The 19,604-nt window shown below is 39.0% G+C and overlaps 1 protein-coding gene across 1 annotated transcript in view; it reads right to left on the reverse strand.

Moving 5' to 3' along the window:
- The window catches only part of LOC143690374 (kinesin-like protein KIF28P), a 187,815-nt gene that overhangs the window by 15,113 nt on the left and 153,098 nt on the right, over positions 1-19,604 (reverse strand). The window contains 7 exon segments of the mRNA XM_077168175.1: positions 15,286-15,471; positions 15,688-15,843; positions 16,097-16,179; positions 16,182-16,196; positions 16,428-16,594; positions 17,274-17,408; positions 19,004-19,278. Of these exon segments, the coding sequence (XP_077024290.1) occupies positions 15,286-15,471; positions 15,688-15,843; positions 16,097-16,179; positions 16,182-16,196; positions 16,428-16,594; positions 17,274-17,408; positions 19,004-19,278 (1,017 nt within the window).

Below are 19,604 nucleotides of genomic sequence, written 5' to 3' on the forward strand. Positions count from 1 at the left end.
TACAAAAAGACAGAAGAGAGAGGTGTGGAGAAGAGTGTAGAAAGGAATACTACAAGTAAAGGTAAAAAGAAGGAAAATTAGATATGACATATAAAATCCAGAAGGCAAAATAGAAGAAAGTACTACCTGTGCAGTAATAACACTAAATGTTAATGGATTAAACTCTCCACTCAAAAGACATAGACTGGCAGAATGGATTAAAAAACAGGACCCATCTATATGCTGTCTTTACTCAAAGGACATGAGGGCAAGGACACAAATGGACATTTGCACACCAGTGTTTATAGCAGCATTACTTACAACTGCAAAGAGATGGAAACAGCCAAAATGTCCATCAACAGATGGGTGACTAAACAAACTGTGGCATATACATATGATGGAATATTATGGAGCTGTAAGACAGAATAAACTTATGAAGTATGTAACAACATGGATGGACCTTAAGGACATCAAGTTGAGTGAGATTTGCCAAAAACTAAAGGACAAATACTGTATGGTCTCACTGATAGGAACTGACATTAGTGAACAAACTGGAATATTTCGTTGGTGACACAAACCATCAGGAGATAGAAATAGGGTAAGATATTGGGTAATTGGAGCTGAAGGGATACAGACTGTGCAACAGGACTGAATATAAAACCTCAGAAATGGACAGCACAATACTACCTAACTGTAATTCAATTATGTTAAAACACTGAATGAAGCTGAGTGTGAAAATGACAGAGGGAAGAAGGCTGGGGGCGTAAATGTAATCACAAAGAAAGATAGATGATAAAAATTGAGATGGTGTAATCTAGGAATGCCTAGAGTGTATAATGATGGTGACTAAATGTACAAATTTAAAAAATGTTTTTGCATGAGGAAGAACAAAGGAATGTCATTACTTCAGGGCGCTGAAAATAGATGGTAATTAATATTTCAAAATTTCAACCTATGTGTGAGACTAAAGCAAAAAATGTTTATTTGATACAAAATTTTTATCTTGACTAGTGCATTTCCTAATATAACTTATGTAGCTAGTTGGTTGAACAATATAAGTACATGGAACCTTGAATAGGACATGAGATTTTGTTGGTTTGTCCAGAGTGATGCCCCGATGAATCCCAGAGTGATTTGATCAGTGAGTGGAAAAGTTTTTGCAAAGTCCCCTTTGGGGAATGGTGAGAACGGGGGAAAATTCAACTTCCCCAAGCTGAATTCTTGATATTCTCACAAGCAGTGTGGACAACCAAAGCTATAGGCTGAGCCCCCCAGTCTTGGGGTTTGTTCATATGAAACTTAACCCCACAAAGGATAGGTCAAGTCTACTTACAATTAGGCCTAACAGTCACCCCCAAGAAAACCTCTTTTGCTGCTCAGATGTGGTCTCTCTCTCTAGCCCACACAACAAGCAAACTCACCACCCTCCCCCGCCTACATGGGACATGACTCCCAGGGGTGTGGACCTTCCTGGCAACGTGGGACAGAAATCCCAGAATAAACTGAGATTCAGCATCAAGGGATTGAGAAAAACTCTAGAATGAGCTGAGACCCAGCATCAAGGGACTGAGAAAACCATCTCGACCAAAAGGGGGAAGAGTGAAAGGAGACAAAATAAATGTCAATAGCTAAGAGATTCCAAACAGAGTCAAGAGGTTATCCTGGAGGTTATTCTTATGCATTAAGTAGATATCACCTTGTTATCCAAGATGTAATGGAGAGGCTGGAGGGAACTGCCTGAAAATGTAGAGCTATGTTCCAGTAGCCATGTTTCTTCAGAATGATTGTATAATGATATAGCTTTCACAATGTGACTGTGTGATTGTGAAAACGTTATGTCTGATGCTCCTTTTATCTACCTTGTCAACAGACGAGTAGAACATATGAAACAACAATAAATAATAGGGTGAAAAAATGTTAAAATAAATTTAGTTTGAAATGCTAGTGATCAATGAAAGTGAGAGGTAAAGGGTATGGTAGGTATAATCTTTTTTTTTTCTGGTTTATTTTATTTTTCTGTTGTGTTTTTATTTTTTTCTGAATTGATGCAAATGTTCCAAGAAATGATCATGATGATGAATATGCAACTATATGATGATATTGTGAATTACTGATCATATATGTAGAACGGAATGAGCATATACTAAGAATGTTTTTGTTTCTTTCCTGTAATATGTTTTTTAATTAAAAGGAAAATACCAAAGAGACCTCTGGGACACTGTTAAGCTTAACAATAATGCATTACTAGAATCCCATCAGGAAAAGTAAAAGAGAAATAGGTAGAAGGAATATTCAAAGAAATAATGACAGAGAAATTGCACACATAGCACAAGATGTGAATGTACACATCCAAAAAGGCCAGATAACAACAAACAGGATAAATATGAAGAAAAACATGTGCTGTTAACTTGGTCAAATGGTCAAATTCAAAGTTCAAGGACAGAGTTCTGAAAACTGCAGGAGAAAAACAATGTATCAGAGGTGCAAGGGTAGTTCAGTGGTAGAATTTTTGCCTGCCATGTGGGAGTCAGGTTTGATTCCCAACCCATGCTCTTCCCCCCAAACAAACAAACAAATTCAACAAATGGTACTGCAATAACAGGATACTCGCAGAAACAGAATAAAATGTGACCCCCACTGTGCTAGTTTGAAAGGATGTATGTCCCCTAGAAAAGCCATGTTTTAATCTAAATCCCATTTCATAAAGGCAGAATAATCCCTATTCAATACTGTATGTTTGAAACTGTAATCAGATCATCTCCTTGGAGATGTAATTTAATCAAGAGTGGCTGTTAAAATGGATTAGGTAGAGGCATGTCTCCACCCATTTGGGTGGGTCTTGATTAGTTTCTGGAGTCCTATAAAAGAGGAAACAGTTTGGAGAAAGAAAGAGATTCAGAGAGAGCAGAGAATGCTGTAGCACCACAAAGCAGAGTCCACCAGCCAGCAACCTTTGGAGATGAGGAAGGAAAACGCCTCCCGGGGAGCTTCATGAAACAGGAAGCCAGGAGAGAAATCTAGCCGATGATGCTGTGCTCGCCATGTGCCTTTCCAACTGAGAGAGAAACCGTGACTGTGTTGACCCTGTCCCTTCTCACTTGAGAGAAAAACCCTGAACTTCATCGGTCTTCTTGAACCATTTCTTGCTGGATGCCTTTGATTGGACATTTCTATAGACTTGTTTTAATTGGAACATTTTTTTGGCCTTAGAACAGTGAACTGCCAGCTTATTAAATTCCCCTTTTTAAAAACCATTCTGTTTCTGGTGTATTGCATTCTGGCAGCTAGCAAACTAGAATACCCGCCATACAGCATACAACAAATAATGTATCATATATGTGGGAGTTCTGATTATACTGAGTGCTGATTTCTCATCAGAAACCATAGAGGCTAGAAGGCAATGAAATATTTAAAGTCCTGAAAGAACAATTATCAACCAAGAATTTTTATATTCAGTGAGATCCTTTCAAAAAGAAGGTAGAGATAGGATTCTCAGATAAAAGCTGAGGAAGTTCATCGCAACTCCATCTGCCCTGCCAGCAATGCTAAAGGGAGTTCTTCAGACTGCAAGGAAAGGACACTAAACATAAAGAAATAAATACCTCCTATAATGGTAACCATTTGGGTAATTATAAATGCCAGTATTAATGTACTTCTTAGTATGTACCTCCATTTCTTCCTCCAGGTACTAAAATACAAATGTATAAAAGTAATGATATCTGTAGCACATAATCTAACTCAGCCTGTCTTTATAGATCATTTAAACAATCTAAACACAGGGAACCAAAAATAAGAATGAGGGCCTTTAACCCTGTATAGCTTAATATAATGCCTGGATATGTCCCAGAATATATTAAGCAGATAATCAAAAAGTTTTGGCAAGGTCCCCTGAGGAATGGGAGAAAAAATATGAAACTATTAATCTTTACCAGCAGGGAAATCCCTGATAAAGTGAGTGTCAGACATTAGGGATACCCAAATCAACAGGCCAAGCCCTTGATCTTGAGGCTTACTCTTGTGAAGCTTATGTATGTAGCAGAGAAGCTTAGCCTTCCTATAAGTATGCCTAAGAGTTGCCTCCAAAGGGCATCTTTTGTTGCTCAGATGTAGCGTCACTCTCTGTAAGCCCAAATCTGCAAGTAAAATCATTGCTCTCCCCTTATGTAGGACATAACATACAGGGGTGAAGATCTCCCTGGACTTGGGAGATGACTCCCAGGAATGAGCCTGGCCCTGGCACCATGGGATCAACAATTCCATCCTGAACAAAAGGGGAAAAAGAAGTGTAACTAATAAGGTTATCAGTGGCTGAGAGAGTTCAAATAGATTTGAGAGGCTACTCTGGAGGTTGCTCTTAACACAAGCTTCAGTTAAACATTGCTACCTATCATAGCTTGCCAACCACAACCAAAACCATTCCTGTAATCCAAAAAAACACCTAGGGCAATATATAAGATTCTACAAAGGTTCCATGCACGAGGGTAACTTTGCAGAAACCTACAACCTCCAGATGGGCCTCTGGACCAGATAAATCCTGAAACCTACAGAGGCCAGCCTCTCCAGAACATCAGCTATTTCCATCCCTCTATCCCATATTATCAACAGCCCCTTCCAACATGAGAAAGATAGAATGGACATAGCCCAAATAACCCTAAAGAGTGGGAGAAAGATCAAAGGTGGTAGTGGAGTTATACAGAGGAGGGAGGGTTTCACAAATGAGTATGATTGCTGAATCATTATATTGATATTTCTTTTAGTCTCCAGTATCTTAGAGCAGCTAGAAGTAAAAACCTCAAATTGTGGCATAGTAACCCATACCAAACTCTGTGATCTATTCTACAACTAATTGTTGCCATGTGCTTTGAGATGTCTTACTTTTGTATATATGTTATTTTTCACACAAAAAAGTCAATTGTGATGATAAATGCACAGTTATATGATGATATTGTGCACTATTGAGTGTATACTTTGGATGATCACATGGTATGTGAATATATAAAATACATCAACAAAAATTTAAAACTAAATAAATAAATGAAGAAAAACTAACAATAAATCATTGGTATCGGACATACAATATACAAAGATATAATTGGCAAAAAGTACAAAAAAAGGTGGGGGGGGGTGGGCCACGGTGTCTCAGCAGGCATAGTTCTCACCTGCCATGCCAGAGACCCAGGTTTGATTTCCAGTGCCTGCCCATGCAAAAAAAAATAATAAGAAGAAAAAAGAAAGGTAGGAGGGAATGGATGGGTATAGAATAAGTGTATGTGTATGCTATTGAAGAGAAGTTGATAGCAAATCAAACATGACTGTTATATATTTAGGATGTTAAATTTTAACCCATGATGATCACAAGGAAAATAGATGAAAAATATATCCTACAGAATTAAGACACTCAATATAGAGCAACACAAAAAATCAAATAAATATAAAAGTAGCTATTATTGGAAGATTTGAGGTACAAAAATGTATAAAAATCACAAAGACTAAGTAGCAAAATGGCAGAAGAAAGGTCTATTATTATGAGTGACTTTAAATGTAAATGGATTAAACACCCAGTCAAAAGGTAGAGATTAGCAGAATGGATAAGAAAGGAGAATTCAAATAAATGCAGTTTACAAGACAGTCACCTTAAATCCAAAGATACAAATAAATTGAAAGTGAAGGGATGGGAAGAAATGTACAATGCAAGTGGTAACCAGAAGAGAGCTTGGGTAACTATACTAATATCAGATAACATGAAATAGTCAAAAGTGTTAGGAGGGGTAAAGATGGTCATTATATACTGATAAAGGGGTCAATTCAGCAAGAAGACGTAACAATTATAAATATATTTGCACCTAACAGCAGAGTACCAAAATATATGAGGCAAATGCACACAGATTTAAAAGGAGATATTTATGGCTTTGCATTAATAGTAGCAAACTATCCACCACTTTCAGTAACAGACAGAATATTTAGACAGAAGATCAGTAAGGAAATACAGGACTTGAACAATACTCTAAACCAGTTAGGAATAACAGGCATGTAGAAAGAAGAATACTTCATCCAACAGCAACAGAATACACTACTTAAGTGCATATGATTCATACTCAAGGATAGACAATATCTTAGTCACAAAACGAAGCTCAATAAATTAAAAAATACTGAAATCATACAATGTATTTTCTCTAACCACAAAGGAATGAAGCTAGAAGTCAATAACAGAGGGAGGAAGGGAAAATAAATATGTGGAAATTAAATAATGAACTCTTAACCAATAGATGAAAGGAAATCACAAGGAACAACAGGACATATTTTGAGGGAAAATGAAAATAAAACAGACCAAAACCTATGGGATGCAGCAAAGGCAGTGCTAAGAGGGAAGTTTAGCACTCTAAGGGCTTACATTAAAAAAGAAGAAAGATTTCACATGAGAGACCTAATCTCAAAATTGGAAAAACTAGAAAAAGAGCAACTAAACTGAAAACAAACAGAAGGAAGGAAATAAAACTTAAAGCAAAAATAAAATAGAGAACAGAAAAACAATAGAGAGAAAACAAAAAAGTTGGTTCTTTGAAACGATCAAAAAAATAGACAAATTTTTAACTGATCTAATGAAGAAAAAAGGAGGACACAAATAACTAAAATCATAAATGAAAAAGGGGACAGCCACTGTGGAAAAAGTTTGGCAGTTCCTCAAAAAGTTAATTGTAGAATTACCATAAGACCTGGCAATTCCACTTCTAGATATATACCCAAAAGAATTGAAAGCAGGGTCTTGAACAGGTGTATACCAGTGCTCATAGCAGCATTATTCACGATAGCCAAAAGGTGCAATCACCCCAAATGCTCACAGCAGATGAATGGATAAACAAAATGTGCCATATACATAAAATGAGATATAGCTGAGCTTTAAAAAGTTCTAATACATGCTACTAAATGGATGACCCTTGAAGACATCATGTTGAGTTAAATAAGCCAGATACAAAGGGACAAATAGTATATGATTCCACTTATAGCCAGTATATACAAATTCATAAAGACAAAGAGTATAGGTTACCAGGTAGAGGGAATGGGGAGTTCATGCAAAATGGATGTAGGGTTTCTGTGTGGGGCGATGGGAAAGTTCTGTTAATGGATAGTGATGAGGGTAGTACAACATTATCAATGTGATTATTCTCACTTGAAGGATATGCTTGGTAATGGCCAAGATGGGAAAGTTTATGTTGTATATATGTTAACACAATTGAGAAATAAGAGGGCAGGCCATGGTGGCTCAGCAGGCAGAGCTCTTGCCTACCACGCCAGAGACCCAGGTTCGATTCCCAGTGCTTGCCCATATAAAGAATAAATAAAACAGTGTGTGGGCGTCTGCGCTGAGAGTCAGTTCTGTTCTCTGTGCTTCCATCTTTCCTTCTGGAGAAAAGGTTTCACTGGCCACATTTCAAGTGCTCATTGACCACATGAGGCTGGTGCACAGTCCAGAGCATATGACTGTGGTAAAGTCCTTCGGGGAGGGGTCAAGGAACTCAGGAGACCAAGTAATAGTACATCTTTAGAATTAAGATTAAGGCGGTCTTGGTCAGCGGCCGGAAGGAAAACGCGAAGCCAGCGCGGCTGCGGGGAGAGTCCAGTTCAAGAAGCTCCCAGAGCCATGACAGAGACCAGACACACAGCGTACCCCATTCAGGAACGGCTGGACTGGCTAAGAGACTCCGCTGCGGTGAGGTCCCCGAGAGGCGCGTGCTTCCCCAGGCTGAGGCGGCTGGCGGCCAGAGCCCCTCCCTCCCTCCTTCCCGGGCCGGCTGGGAGCTTTGGATCGGGTTCCCCAAGCTGCGGTGACCTGAGCCCCTTCCACACACGCGGCTTCCCGGGCCGGCTGGAAACCTTGGATCGATAGCTCCCCAAGCCTCAGCAGCCCTCCCACAGGCGGCTTCCCGGGCCGGCTGGGAGCTTTGGAGCGGCGGTTCCCCAAGCCACCATGGCCGGCAACCCTCCCCCACGCGCAGCTTGCCAGGCGGCTGGTAGCCTCGGAACAGCAGTCCCCCAAGCTGCAGTTTCCGGCGACTGCAGCCCCTTCCACACACGCGGCTTCCCGGGCTGGCTGGGAGCATCGGAACAGCGGTTCCCCAAGCCGTGGCTGCCAGCAACCCTCCCCCACACGCGGCTTCCCGGGCCAGCTGGGAGCCTCGGAACAGTGGTCCCCCAAGCCGCGGTGGCCGGCGACCACAGCCCCTTCCACACACATGGCTTCCCGGGCCGGCTGGGAGCATCGGAACAGCGGTTCCCCAAGCTGCGGTGGCTGGCGACCCTCTCCCACAGGCGACTGCCCGGAGGGAAAGGAAAGAGTCTCCAACAGTAGGAGAGACTGAGCCCAACCTAACACCAATAGTGGCATTAAGGAACAACTTCTGACTACTAAAAATAGGGCCTCAGCTCAGGCGAAACTGATCAAGGCAGAAGTCGCCGATTGGGCTAACTGAAAAAGAGGAAAGGGGGTGAAACAGAGCCTTCTGCGGCTGTTTCTATGGAGGCTTCGTTGCCTCTAGGCTCAGTGCTGGGATTACATAGGTTACAACTGCCCCAAACGCAGAAACAGGCTGCTTTTAGGGCTCTCTACCACCTGAACCTTCCCTGTGGGAGGGGTGAAACGCAACTCTAGTGGAATCCCTCTCTCAAGGAATTCAGATCCCAGGACTTCACAATTTGAAGCCATTAAAACCAACCTACAACCTTTCCTCTGTCTCCACCACACACCCAGCAGCGAGAGTCTTCCAAAGTTAAAGGAGCCACAACATCTTTTGCTGGTGGGACCCGCAGACAGACAAGCACCACGTACTGGGCAGGATAAGAAAAACAGAACCCAGAGACTTCACAGGAAAGTCTTTCAACCTGCTGGGTTCCACACTCAGGGAAATCTGATTAAATGCCCAGACGCCAGCAAAAAATAACAAATCACACCAGGAAAATTGAAAATATGGCCCAGTCAAAGGAACAAACCAATAACTCAAATGAGATACAGGAGCTGAGACAACTAATTCTGAATATACGAACAGAAATGGAAAACCTCTTCAAAAACCAAATCAATAAATTGAGGGAGGACATGAAGAAGGCATGGGATCAACAAAAAGAAGAAATGGAAAGTTTGAAAAAACAAATCACAGAACTTATGGGATTGAAAAACACAGTAGAAGAGATGAAAAAAACAATGGAAACCTACAATGGTAGACTTAAAGAGACAGAGGATAGAATTAGTGAACTGGAGGATGGAACATCTGAAAGCCAAAAAGAAACAGAAACTATAGGGAAAAGAATGGAAAAATTTGAGCAGGGGCTCAGGGAATTGAATGATAATATGAAGCGCACAAATATACGTGTTGTGGGTGTCCCAGAAGGAGAAGAGAAGGGAAAAGGAGGAGAAAAACTAATGGAAGAAATTATCACTGAAAATTTCCCAACTCTTATGAAAGACCTAAAATTACAGATACAAGAAGTGCAGCATACCCCAAAGAGAATAGATCCAAATAGGCGTTCTCCAAGACACTTACTAGTTAGAATGTCAGAGGTCAAAGAGAAAGAGAGGATCTTGAAAGTGGCAAGAGAAAAACAATCCATCACATACAAGGGAAACCCAATAAGACTATGTGTAGATTTCTCAGTAGAAACCATGGAAGCTAGAAGACAGTGGGATGATATATTTAAATTACTAAAAGATAAAAACTCCCAACCAAGACTTCTATATCCAGCAAAATTGTCCTTCAAAAATGAGGGAGAAATTAAAACATTTTCAGACAAAAAGTCACTGAGAGAATTTGTGACCAACAGACCAGCTCTGCAAGAAATACTAAAGGGTGCACTAGAGTCAGATACAAAAAGACAGAAGAGAGAGGTATGGAGAAGAGTGTAGAAAGAAGGAAAATCAGATATGATATATATAATACAAAAGGCAAAATGGTAGAGGAAAGTATTACCCAAACATTAATAACACTAAATGTGAATGGACTGAATTCCCCAATCAAAAGACATAGACTGGCAGAATGGATTAAAAAACAGGATCCTTCTATATGCTGTCTACAGGAAACACATCTTAGACTCAAAGATAAACATAGGTTGAAAGTGAAAGATGAGGAAAAGATATTTCATGCAAATAACAACCAGAAAAGAACAGGAGTACTTATACTAATATCCAACAAATTAGACTTCAAATGTAAAACAGTTAAAAGAGACAAAGAAGGATACCATCTACTAATAAAAGGAACAATTAAACAAGAAGACATAACAATCATAAATATTTATGCACCAAATCAAAATGCCCCAAAATACGTGAGGAATACACTGCAATCACTGAAAAGGGAAATAGACACATCTACCATAATAGTTGGAGACTTCAATTCGCCACTCTCTTCAATGGACAGAACATCTAGACAGAGGATCAATAAAGAAACAGACAACTTGAGTATTACAATAAATGAGCTAGACTTAACAGACATTTATAGGACATTACACCCCACAACAGCAGGATACACTTTTTTCTCAAGTGCTCATGGATCATTCTCAAAGATAGACCATATGCTGGGTCACATAGCAAGTCTCAACAAATTTAAAAAGATTGAAATCATACACAACACTTTCTCGGATCATAAAGGAATGAAGTTGGAAATCAATAATAGTCAGAGTGCCAGAAAATCCACAAATACGTGGAGGCTCAACAACACACTCCTAAACAACGACTGGGTCAAGGAAGAAATTACAAGAGAAATTAGTAAATATCTCGAGGCGAATGAAAATGAAAACACAACATATCAAAACCTATGGGACGCAGCAAAGGCAGTGCTAAGAGGGAAATTTATTGCTCTAAATGCCTATATCAGAAAAGAAGAAAAGGCAAAAATTCAGGAATTAACTGTCCACTTGGAAGAACTGGAGAAAGAACAGCAAACTGACCCCAAAGCAAGCAAAAGGAAAGAAAAAACAAAGATTAGAGCAGAAATAAATGAAATTGAGAACATGAAAACAATAGAGAAAATCAATAAGACCAGAAGTTGGTTCTATGAGAAAATCAATAAGATTGATGGGCCCTTAGCAAGATTGACAAAAAGAAGAAGAGAGAGGATGCAAATAAATAAGATCAGAAATGGAAGAGGAGACATAACCACTGACCTCACAGAAATAAAGGAGGTAATAACAGAATACTATGAACAACTTTATGCTAATAAATACAACAATGTAGATGAAATGGACAAGTTCCTAGAAAGGCATGAACAGCCTACTTTGACTCAAGAAGAAATAGATGACCTCAACAAACCAATCACAAACAAGTAAAGAAATTGAATCAGTCATTCAAAAGCTTCCCAAAAAGAAAAGTTCAGGACCAGAGAGCTTCACATGTGAATTCTACCAAACATTCCAGAAAGAATTAGTACCAACTCTGCTCAAACTCCTCAAAAAAATTGAAGTGGAGGGAAAGCTACCTAATTCATTCTATGAAGCCAACATCACCCTCATACCAAAACCAGGCAAAGATATTACAAAAAAAGAAAACTACAGACCAATCTCTCTAATGAATATAGATGCAAAAATCCTCAATAAAATTCTAGCAAATCGAATCCAGCACACATTAAAAGAATTATACATCATGACCAAGTAGGATCCATCCCAGGTATGCAAGGATGGTTCAACATAAGAAAATCAATTAATGTAATACACCATATCAACAAATCAAAGCAGAAAAATCACACAATCATCTCAATTGATGTAGAGAAGGCATTTGACAAGATTCAACATCCTTTCCTGTTGAAAACACTTCAAAGGATAGGAATACAAGGGAACTTCCTTAAAATGATAGAGGGAATATATGAAAAACCCACAGCTAATATCATCCTCAATGGGGAAAAATTGAAAACTTTCCCCCTAAGATTAGGAACAAGACAAGGATGTCCATTATCACCACCATTATTCAACATCGTGTTGGAGGTTCTAGCCAGAGCAATTAGACAACAAAAAGAAATACAAGGCATCAAAATTGGAAAGGAAGAAGTAAAGCTATCACTGTTTGCAGACGATATGATAGTATACATCGAAAACCCGGAAAATCCACAACAAAACTACTAGAGCTAATAAATGTGTACAGCAAAGTAGCAGGTTACAAGATCAATATTCAAAAATCTGTAGCACTTCTATACACTAGTAATGAACAAGCTGAGGGGGAAATCAAGAAACGAATTCCATTTACAATTGCAACTAAAAGAATAAAATACCTAGGAATAAGTTTAACTAAAGAGACAAAAAACCTATACAAAGAAAACTACAAAAAACTGCTAAAAGAAATCACAGAAGACCTAAATAGATGGAAGGGCATACCGTGTTCATGCATTGGAAGACTAAATATAGTTAAGATGTCAATCTTACCTAAACTGATCTACAGATTCAATGCAATACCAATCAAAATCCCAACAACTTATTTTTCAGAAATAGAAAAACCAATAAGCAAATTTATCTGGAAGGGCAGGGTGCCCCGAATTGCTAAAAGTATCTTGAGGAAAAAAAACGAAGCTGGAGGTCTCGCGCTGCCTGACTTTAAGGCATATTATGAAGCCACAGTGGTCAAAACAGCATGGTATTGGCATAAAGATAGATATATCGACCAATGGAATCGAATAGAGTGCTCAGATATAGACCCTCTCATCTATGAACATTTGATCTTTGATAAGGCAGTCAAGCCAATTCACCTGGGACAGAACAGTCTCTTCAATAAATGGTGCCTAGAGAACTGGATATCCATATGCAAAAGAATGAAAGAGGACCCGTATCTCACACCCTATACAAAAGTTAACTCAAAATGGATCAAAGATCTACACATTAGGCCTAAGACCATAAAACAGTTAGAGGAAAATGTAGGGAGATATCTTATGAAACTTAAAATTGGGGGCGGTTTTATGGACCTTAAACCTAAAGCAAGAGCACTGAAGAAAGAAAGAAATAAATGGGAGCTCCTCAAAATTAAACACTTTTGTGCATCAAAGAACTTCATCAAGAAAGTAGAAAGACAGCCTACACAATGGGAGACAATATTTGGAAACAACATATTAGATAAAGGTGTAGTATCCAGAATTTATAAAGAGATTGTTCAACTCAACAACAAAAAGACAGCCAACCCAATTAAAAAATGGGAAAAAGACTTGAACAGACACCTCTCAGAAGAGGAAATACAAATGGCCAAAAGGCACATGAAGAGATGCTCAATGTCCCTGGCCATTAGAGAAATGCAAATCAAAACCACAATGAGATATCATCTCACACCCACCAGAATGGCCATTATCAACAAAACAGAAAATGACAAGTGCTGGAGAGGATGCGGAGAAAGAGGCACACTTATCCACTGTTGGTGGGAATGTCAAATGGTGCAACCACTGTGGAAGGCAGTTTGGCGGTTCCTCAAAAAGCTGAATATGGAATTGCCATACGACCCAGCAATACCATTGCTAGGTATCTACTCAAAGGACTTAAGGGCAAAGACACAAACGGACATTTGCACACCAATGTTTATAGCAGCATTATTTACAATTGCAAAGAGATGGAAACAGCCAAAATGTCCATCAACAGATGAGTGGCTTAATAAACTGTGGTATATACATATGATGGAATATTATGCAGCTTTAAGACAGAATAAACTTATGAAGCATGTAATAACATGGATGAACCTAGAGAACATTATGCTGAGTGAGACTAGCCAAAAACTAGAGGACAAATATTGTATGGTCCCACTGATGTGAACCGACATTAGAGAATAAACTTGGAATATGTCATTGGTAGCAGAGACCATCAGGAGTTAGAAACAGGGTAAGATAATGGGTAATTGGAGCTGAAGGGATACAGACTGTGCAACAGGACTAGTTACAAAAACTCAAAAATGGACAGCACAATACTACCTAATTGTAATGTAATTATGTTAAAACACTGAATGAAGCTGCATCTGAGCTATAGTTTTTGTTTGTTTTTATATATATTTTTTGTATTCTTTATTTTTATTTTTTTCTGTATAATTATTTTATTTCTTTTTCTGTTGTCTTGCTATTTCTTTTTCTAAATCGATGCAAATGTACTAAGAAATGATGATCATACATCTATGTGATGATATTAAGAATTACTGATTGCATATATAGAATGGAATGATTTCTAAATGTTGTGTTAGTTAATTTTTTTAATTAATAAAAAAAGAATAAATAAAATAAAAAGAGCAACTTAATGAGACCGTGAGAATGAAATGCAATATAAGATTCTATATTGGATTAATAATAGAAGAGAAAAAGCTCAAAAGGACATTATTATGACATGGAAAATTAGAATATAGACGATAAGTTTATATCAATTTATGTGGGTTATAAGGGATATTTTATGCAGGGAGATTCTGGCTGGGAGGAGAAAGTAGGGTCAACAGCACAGCTGGAGGGATCTGACGTGAACAGGAGGACCCTCTCCTCTTTTGGGGACAGACGGGTGCAAAAAAAGCTACATGTTTAGGTGGAGAGGAGGAACCTGAAGGGGTTCTAGCTAAAACTTACTCTCAGATAACACCTTAATTTTTGTAATCATTGACTTAAGGAGCAAAGTTATCTGTAAAAAGAGCAAAAGACGCATAGTGTGGCAACTATTTGAAGAGTATAGCATAAGAGAAGTAAATAATGCCTAGGCCTCCATAGGGTGTCTGAAACTATAAAGACTGAATTTTCAGGCACTGCAACATGCCTCCTTGTGGGTTTGCTTCAGCAGATAGCTACAGACCAGGGGTAGGAACAGAGAAGTTTAATATCTAGATGAAACTAGATAGGAATTTCATAGAGAGGCTGTGACAGAACGACAGGGGACAAAAGAGTTGAAGCCATGCTGATTTTCAGGGACTGTGAATATTCATAGCTATCAGTTCCTTCCCCACCTGAGACAAATAATGCCATAAATCTATGCCACATTGTATTTTATTGCATTTTAAGAAGTGGAAAATCTTGCCAGAACTCTAATACACAATTACAAAGCATGTTAATGGAGGTCTTTTAAAAATTATGTAACTTTGCATATTATCAAACAAAGCCTCTCAAGTTTATATTATGTTTTGTGAAATATAAGGTAATATATTACTGAAGAACCAAACAACAACAAAAAAAACTGATAACAGTGTGAGCCTGGGAAAGCTGTAGACTCACACTGTTACCAGCCCTCAACCTTTCTTATGCTTAAACACACAAACCCAAGCTCATGAAATGCCATTATACCAACTACCTGATCATAAAAGTGATTCCTTGTGCTTCCAGAATTCTTGTTACTTACAGGAGGTTTATAATGTCTCAACTTGAGAAACTGTCCTCTCGCTATGTTCATGCTTTGGTAGAACATCTTAAGAGCCTTGGCAAATTCCCCATCATAGCTGACACGTTGAGGACACGGCTGACCAGCTGATGGCAATTGTGATGCCATCCCAGGATTCCTCAGGGTATTGGAAGGCTTATGGGCTGAGATAGAAAGGGTAATATTCATTTATTCAACTATTTATTTATTTTTGGTAGCATTATACTATCAGCATTTATCAGACAGCAATTTGGACCCAGGCAAAGAAATCTTACAAGGTAAAATGTAAAAATTTTTGTTGATGAAACAAAAAACTAAACATACATACCAAATGTAGGAGATTACGGGTAAGATAAACATCCCAAACATCCAAAACTTGAGTAGCCTCTCACCTTGTTGACCAGAACCAGTTTTCTCAAGTGATTCTTTCAGAAGCACATTTTCTTCTCTTAGTGCTCTGTTAATGTTTCTGAGCAATTCTGTCTCCTGTTCTAACTTCAGCACCTTCAAATAAAGTTCTGATATCTGGTCTTCTGTAGTCTAAAAAAATCATGACAGTTTAGTCTTTTAATGGATTATTTATATATTCTTTGAGACTGGCAATTTTTACTACCACATGAAAACTTAATGGGATGGGGGGGGGGTTGCTGAGCAAGGTTTAAGTCCCTCAAGGCACATAGGAGTAAACTTTTAGAAAGGAGGAAACTTGATGATCCCCAAGCAGCTGTCATCTGAAATTTTCTAGTCACCTGTGAGGTCCATTTTAATGTCATAGAAATGTACACACCTGGACTGTTTCCATCCCAGTGGAAATTTTCTTGGTGTCCACCATGATATGGCCTTCACCTGTGACCATGAGGCCCAGCTGAGAGAGCTCAGTTCAGCACAGCCTTCTATAGTGTGTGGGAGATATCAGCAAGAAAACAAACATCTCAATTGTTCATCCCCATTGCTGTGTGCAAATACTAAACTGTGTCATCTCATGCTGGGCTAGATAGAACCCAGGAACCCAGGGAAAGATGGTTCCTTGGCCACTGCTGTTAAGAATCTGACCACCTCTCTCTTCTGTCTCCTCTGTAACCCTAAATTATATCTTACTGAAGAATGCATCATGCAAAAGTTACCTTGAAGACCCCATAAATCAACAATTAGAGCATTCGTCTGTAAATAATTCAGAAACTCCTGAGATGCATTTAAGGCTGCAAATTGGACAGTGTCTTCAATTTGGGGATTCACAATTTTCCATACAGCCTTAGTAAATAAAGTGTTTGGAAGATCATAAATTCTGTAACTGCAAAAAGGACATACAATGTACATTAAAACCAGAAGGACACATTTGTAAAGAAAAGGATCAGGTGAACAAAATTTTACAGCCATCCATCAGTTAGTTGATAAAAGATGACCTATAATTGATTCTTGCGATTGTCCCCAATGGTAACTAAACTGTTCAACAGGGGTATCATCATTACATGGAAAATATTAAATGTCTAGCAAAAAAAAAAAAAAGAGAAGAGGATTTTAATGAATTCTTTTTGCTTATATTGTTAATTTTTCATATACATAGTTGGTTGGTTGACTTTTGTCCTTCAAAGTCTCCCTTTTGTTACTGCTTTAACATATACTTTTAGCCTAAACAATTTAAGCCTCTCTGATGCTTCTGCTGTCTGATAATACAGCTTTTTTTTCCAACTAAAAAAAAAAAAACTATTCCACTTTGATAATACAATTTTACTGGATATTCTTTTTGTAACTAAAATGCCTGGCTCTACTGTTTCAACCACTTAAGAGGATCAATACACACTTCTCTATTAAACAGATGGGTGGAATTGAGTCATTTTGGGTTTGAGGAAACAGAAACTTGAGAAAATTTCATATAAATGCAGTTTTAAAACTTCAAGAAGGACTTGCTCCCATTAAGGATCAGAAGGTAGGTGCTTTGTGAGAAGCGATTCTGCAGTGCAGGTTGGTACCCAATCTGAATGCCCCACTTTGCATCTTCCTTTAGCCACTTGACGCCAAGGCACCGAACAATGTGAATCTGGAAATCTATCCTCTTGCCCAGCAACTCCAAGGGGTCAATAACCACATCATCCTCACCATGTGCTCTACAAACAGAAAGAGGTTACAATTGATGGATGGTTAGCCTGGGTCCAACAAGTTAGGATCATGATGTCTAAGAGAATTAACTGAACTCTTAGGAAGTAGCTAATTTAATTGAAGGAAGGGTGTGTAATATTACCAGTTGCAGAGTTCATTCATTCATTCAGTTATTCAAGAGACACTTAATGCATCTATGCAGGCACTTCAATGTGTGATACGGACCTTCTTCTCAATGAACTTACAGCCTGGAGTAGGCAGTAATATAAATACTTTCATGCAATAAATGCTCCCAAATGTGGGTATTAAACTAGCATTGCATATTTTGGTAAGTGCTCATGGATTACCACCTGGGAAAGCCAGATGGTATCACCTCTTCTGGTGTCATTTTCCTTAGTAAATTCTTTATAGTCCAGAGTCAAAATCAGGCCTACAAGTTCAGAAACCAATTTGGCCAGCTTTCCAGAGGGGATCTTTCTCACAGCCAAGCTCACAATGGCTGAAACCTAGAATGCCAATTTAATAATTTACAATTAGAAATATAACCATCAGGGAGCCTAGGAAGCCTGAATAGCCAAATGACCACAATGTTGCTTGGTGAGCTTGGAGTCCTAATAAAGACAGGATTGTTACTCCCCTGAGTTTGATGTCTCAGTTACAGGAGCTTGAGTTTTCTTTACTCCATCTTGAGCCTGTTTCCTCCCAGAAAGACAAAAAGTTTCCGTTGGGTGCCTATGAGGGCTTTGCCACCCAGAACAGGCCCCCTTCCAGCCTCTTTGCTTAGAATTCTGTGAGACATTAGCTTTTGTAAAAACTTCCCAAAACCTAAAGAGAGAAAATAAATGGGATATCAAGAGGAGGAGTGAGATTAACCCTGGGTCAGATGTAAGGGAGCAGTTTAGAAAAGTTGCCAATATGTTAAAACAAAACCTGTACCAACAGAAAGGACACATAACAGCATAGAAAGGCCAGATAAGAAAAGAAAGGTATCTTGGTCTCTATCTTGAGAAAGGGAGCAAAGAAATGGTCACAGACTGTACAAGGGATGGAGAAGTAGTGATCTGGATAATCAGCTCTCAGCTTCTGGCACTTGGGCCTTATCAACAGCAATGGGCCTTTCCTCCACTAGCATGGGAAAGACCATGCTGCATGCGGCAGATGCCAGACCTTGCAAGAGAGTGTTGAGGGTGAGAAGGTCCATCAACACACTTGGCTTCTCCATGATGAAGGACCATTGTCAGGAACCAACCCAGGTCTTTTGATTCTGGCCCAGGATTCTTTCTACTTCTCCATCCTGCCTCTTTGTGGAATGTCCTCCTCAGCCCACATCCCACTTAGGTTGCCCAAGGTAGTACTGAGCTGACTCAGATGCTGTTGGGCATGGGATTTAAAATATTTCAAGTCATCTTATGTAGCTGTCATATCAAAAATCAGATTTGATGAGACCAAATCATAAGTGAACGTGCTAATTCATCTCCTGAATGAGCTCTTCAGGGTGCCAAGTTGACCAACCCTTCTAAAAGACAGGCTTGCTATGAATTTTCCATGTGTGACAACTCAGAACTGATTTGGACTAGGAAAGGGGGAGAAGTGAGATACTCACTGTCCTGTTGTGGGGCATGGGGTTATGTGGATGTGCAAAACTGCTTCCTCCAGGCCATCGCAGTTCAGAAACTCCACTTGCTCCTCAAACTCCATGCAGTAAGCAAGTGAGTGGAGCCAGACATGAGCTGAGCCCAAGTGCACGACCTCCACAGGGTCCCAGAAAGGATCATCTTCTTGAGCCACATGACAGTCTTCTCCATCTAGGAATTGCTGGTAAAGTTCCTCCATTAGGTATTTTCTATTGATAAATTTGGCTTTTGACCAAATCCACACCTGGAAACACAAAGGTCAGTCACCAATATTTGATTTCATCTGCTCTTCTAACAAATGATGTGATTTTCCCCAGCATGCTCTAACTGATGGTCTTGGTTTAGAATAGATAAGACCACATAATGCTGTCATCAAATCTAGCTTTATTGATGTCCTTCAAGAATATATTTATTCCTGGATCTGTTACTTCAGCATTTCTATAGTCCAGGAAATTACTTAGATGAGATGATGAAGGAATTAGAAAACAGGCACTTCCAGGAGAAATGAAGTTTTAGGGGGCTATGGTAGGCAGAATAATGAACCCCACATCTTGTTAATGTGCTAGTTTA

The sequence above is a fragment of the Tamandua tetradactyla genome, chromosome 7 (assembly GCF_023851605.1).
Source record: "Tamandua tetradactyla isolate mTamTet1 chromosome 7, mTamTet1.pri, whole genome shotgun sequence".
In the NCBI taxonomy this organism is placed as follows: domain Eukaryota; kingdom Metazoa; phylum Chordata; class Mammalia; order Pilosa; family Myrmecophagidae; genus Tamandua; species Tamandua tetradactyla.